Source organism: Pteropus alecto, unplaced genomic scaffold (assembly GCF_000325575.1).
Source record: "Pteropus alecto unplaced genomic scaffold, ASM32557v1 scaffold395, whole genome shotgun sequence".
In the NCBI taxonomy this organism is placed as follows: Eukaryota; Metazoa; Chordata; class Mammalia; order Chiroptera; family Pteropodidae; genus Pteropus; species Pteropus alecto.
This window is the reverse complement of record NW_006438643.1, coordinates 312598-317144: the sequence shown is the minus strand read 5'-3', so window position 1 is coordinate 317144 and position 4547 is coordinate 312598. Positions and strand designations below refer to the sequence as shown.

The 4547-nt window shown below is 52.0% G+C and overlaps 1 protein-coding gene across 1 annotated transcript; it reads right to left on the bottom strand.

Annotated features, from left to right (window-relative positions):
* On the bottom strand, positions 1–4241 carry CAVIN3 (caveolae associated protein 3). Its single transcript, XM_006915664.3, has 2 exons — positions 3709–4241; positions 1–3184 (listed from the first exon to the last, which is right to left on the bottom strand). Exons 1-2 carry the CDS (start codon positions 4090–4092, stop codon positions 2780–2782), a joined length of 789 nt encoding a protein of 262 aa, XP_006915726.1. The 5' UTR covers positions 4093–4241; the 3' UTR covers positions 1–2779.
* Positions 4242–4547: the final 306 nt, after the last annotated feature.

The following is a 4547-nucleotide window of genomic DNA, read 5'->3' as shown; positions in this document are numbered from 1 at the left end:
TTACTTTTATTTTACAGTGGTTTTTATTATTTGCTGCTGAAGAAGTATCAGGAAGGAATAGAAAGTAGCATCCTTTCATCAAAGTTAGCCAAGCCTTTAGGTTCCTAGGGGTCAGGGTCCAGACTCCCTGAGCCTTCATGTGCCTCCCAATGAGCTCTCAAGACATTTTACATGAGAAATGTGTAGCTGGGCTCTTAATTTTGTATGTTTGTTGAAAGGGAGTAATTGGCTGGATTTCTAAGGATTTGGAAAAAAATCGAGAATTTATTTTTCCCTGGGGATAGAAAACTGAGCCTGCTCAGATCAGCCCTCCATGACGGAGTGGCGGCTGGGCAGCCGATACAGTCTGAACACTAAGCCTTGGAAACCTGCAGGAAGAGAGCTGATTTCTCCAGAGGGAATGGAGCGACTGCAGAGCTGCCCTGCATGGAAGAATCTCTGATTCAGAGCACAGAACTGGGCGGGCAGACCCCGGGGTTGTCAGATGAGGCATCAGCCCGGACACTGGTGCCCCAACAGTGTCATCGTGTGGTCATAAGGAGCAATAACAGCAGGGACATCCAAAGCTGGAGAAGGTGGAACCCTCTTTTAAGTACTCAGTCTAAGGATGAGGAGGAGCTCTAAAGTGACTAATAATACACTTCCCACAATTGTGGCAGGTGGAGGCTGGGACTCTTCAAAATTGAATCCATGAAAAAAAATTAAGTCATTATTGAACTCTGGTCCCATTTTAAATTCCCAATATCTTCATCTCAAAGTCCTCTCCCTTCCCAGCCATTATCTGTACCCTTCCTGTTTTCTTCAGAGCCCATAACCAGACGACCTTTCTAGTTCATATTTACTTGTTTTTATCTGGCTTATAAGTTTACTTACTTATTGCCTATCTCCCTCTACTAGACTTTAACTCCATGAAGGCAGAGCTCTTGTCTTTCTTATGTGTCATTGTATACCCAGCTCTTAAAATAATGCCAGGCAGACACTCGAAGTTAAGTAAATATTTGCGGAATGAGTGTGGACAAATTACATAGCTGAATAAACTATGTTCCAAGCACTGTGCTAGGCCCTTACATCATTTAATCCTCACATAAGCCCAATAGGGTTTTCATTATCCTGTTTTATAGATGAGGGAACGGAGAACTAACACTATTAACCACTGAGCTCTCCTGCCCATTCCTGTTTTCCATCTCATTATTTGCCTTTTCCTCCTTCAGGTTAGGTTGTGTTCTTCCCTCTTTCCTCTCAAAATAACCTACATCTAACTATCACTACACCTACATCCTTCATCATAATTATGTTTGTATTTCCCTAAACTTTGAGGTCCTTGAAGGCCCCAGGAGAGACTTGGTATTCACAAGGCCTAGTGAGGCCCTACTGTGTGCCAGGCATAGTATTTGGTTTGGAAAATATACAAATGAATAAAATGGTTGTACTGCAAAGGATCCACAGTCTAGTGGAGTGGGAACAAGGAGAGTCAATTGTAAATCATCACAATGAGTGCAGTTAGCACTGAGGTGTGCAGGTGGTGCTTTGGAAGCAACAAAGAGAAGCATTTGGCCCTGAAACAGGGGTAACTTGCTGAGTTTTGCACAACAGTAGAGATGAGAGTGAGAGCACATAGCTCAGTGCAACTTAATAGAATGAAGGGAATGGAGGACAAGAGGTGAGGCTACAAAACTGGGCAGGGACCAGATCATAAAGGATCTCGGAGGTTACAATAGCTGTTGAAAGTAATGTTAAAGAGCTTGGACTTTATTTTAAGGTGATGGGGGGCCAAGGTCTGAATCAGGAGAGTGATGGGATCAGATTGGCAGTTCCAATACTGTGAATATCAGGTGAAAGATAAGGCCTGAAATAGAACAGTGGCCATGGGCATTAAGGAAAGCGGACAGATCGCAGAGGTCAAAGCAACAAGATAACTGTTTCCATGCAGAGCAGTAGTGTGAAGGAATCTCAAGGACTGCCAGCGTTCTGTGTGGATGATGGTGCCATTCATTGGTAAAGAAAACAAAAGAGGAGCAATTTTGAATGTTACACAGTAAGTGTTCAATAAATAGCTGTAGAATTGAAATTGAACTTAATAAAAAAAGTAGAAGATAGATTATTTATTTTCTTTGGACACATTGAGTTTGCAGTACTTTTCAACTGCAGCTCAAGACAGTGGTCTGGGGTACATGTGGCTGGTAGAAGAGGCCTGGGAGTGAATGTTAACAGAGGAGTTCCCAGAATGAGAAGAGGGCTGAGAACAGAATCATGGAAAATTCAGCTTTTAGGAAGTGGTAGAGTAAGACGTGTGGAAGAGGAAAACCACTAGCTGACATTTATTGAGTACCTACAGCAAGGGACTGTACTGGACGCTTCCCTGTGAGGAAAGCACTTAGGGAGCAGGCAGCCAGCCAGCAGGATATTTCTAGGTGCCACTGGACTGGAGCCCAGGATTCAATCGAAATGGGAGAAATCATACAATGTTTGAAATTGAAGCCACATTCCTGGTTCCAACATTTGTCTTATTCCTTGCACTGCCTTCCCCCATCCCCCCTCCACCCCCCTTCACAGGGAGTCTGGATTAGGAGACACTACTTTTATTGATGGTGAGTGCAAGCAGGTGTTAAGTGGCTGCTCCTAGGACACAGGGCGCTAGGCTGAAAAAGCCGGAAAGGAGGGCCAGAGCTGAGCTGTGGATGCAGGATTCACTCCTTATTTGGGAGTGAATGCTGCATTCTGAGAGGAAGATTTATTTTGGGACAAGGCATAGGCGCGGGAAGGCAAGCAGCGCCAGCCATCAGGCCGCACTCTCTATTTGGAGCACAGCCAAGTCGGCAGCCCCAGGTTTTCCAGAATCTTCCTCGGTGGCTGGTGGAGGTTCTGGCTCCAGCTTGGACTCCACCGCAGGCCGGGCTTCTTCTGGCTGGCCATTAGCACTCCGGATAGGCCCTAAGCGAGGTGGCTTGACAGGCGTGGGCAATGGCGCTGCCGGGCCTTTGCGGCCCGAAAGGGCCCTTCGCAGGCTCTGTACTTTCTCCAACCCAGTGCGCCGCAGCCGCCGCGCCTTGGACTCCACCGGTTCCTCATCTGAGCTCTCTCCAACTTCGGCCTCCAGCTGCTCTGGAATAGGCTCGGATTGGTCCGCCGGGCCTAAGGGCTCCGGTGCCTTCTGGAAGGCTCTGGCCGGGATTTCAGCCTCCTCCTGCATGTGATGGACACAGCACTGACTCTGGCAGGCCCCTATCACGCACCAGCCTGAGCCTCACTCCTGAATTACAGTAGGGGAACCCGCCCCACCTTAGCCTCCTCATACCGAGTGGGAAAGAAAAGGCAGGCATGGGAAAGTAGGGGGCGGGGAGAACTGCAGAAGTTGTTGTGAGACCAGCATGGTGGTCGCTGGGGGCAAGAACTAGAGGAGGCGACGCCCTATCGCGGGATGCACTTCCACCACCGTTATTTTCGTTTGGGGATGGGCTGGGGCTTGGAGCAAATTCTGAGGACGTGGCTTGAGCTAGACCTGGCAGGTCTTTGATTGGCCAGGCTAGGTTCAGGCGTGGGAGGGAGGGATGGGCTGTGTGTGTGGGAGGGGGTGCAGCTCTGGCTGTCTGTTCCCCAGGGCAGGGTTAGGAATGTGGGTGTGGTAGGCGGCTGGGAGGAGGGAGCCCCCAGATGGTAGCCTGGAGGCAGGAGAAGCCCCAAGATTGGGGAACGCCTGAGATCACTGACCTTGAAGAGCAGGACGTGGAGCTTCCCGCGCGCCACCAACAGCCCGTGGTTAGCCTCCAGCCGCTGCACCTGGGCAGCGCGGCGCACGGCACGCTCCTGGGCGGCATCCGCGTGCGAGCCCACGCGCTCCGCCTTGGCCAGAAGCTGCGCTAGCGTGTTGCTCGTGGTGTCGTGGCTGCGACTCAACGCACCCAGGCCGCTCTGGATGCGGCTCACCGAGCCGGCCAGGCTGCCTTGCCTCTGCGCCAGGCCCCCTTGCCGCTCCCGCAGCCCCTCCAGCATGGTGGCCAGCTTCTCCAGCAAGGTCACTACGGTCACGGCGTGCACGGGGCCCCCAACCGGCGCTCCGGGCGCAGGCCCCGGCTCCAGTGCGCTCTCCCCCATGATCCCCGACCACCCGGCCTGCTCTCCCTGCTGCAGCCGGCTGCGCTCTGGGCTGAGGCCGCCTTTCCCCCGGCTCCTCCCCAGCCCCAGCCGTGACTCAGGCAGGCGGAGTTGGCCTTCTCGGGCCGCGGGAGGGAGGGAGGGAGGGTGGCGAGGTTCTTAGGAAGCGCTTCCCCTCTGCTGCCCCGCCCCGGGGGGCACTCTGGGAAGCAGGTTGGCCCAGCATCAGCCCCACCCCATCCCACAAACTCACTCTGAGTTACCCTCCTCCGTCCCAATGCCCTGTTGTGCCTCTTTCAGGAACTTACTCTCCACCAGAAAGGGCGAGCCATGGAAAATTTTGCTGTCTGCATCAAGTGGGCAGAGAAACTACAGTATTTATGTTAGTGCAGCAAAAGGATAACTAGAGGGGCCTCTGCAGCAACCAGCGCTACGCCTTCCTGGCCTCTGAGGAT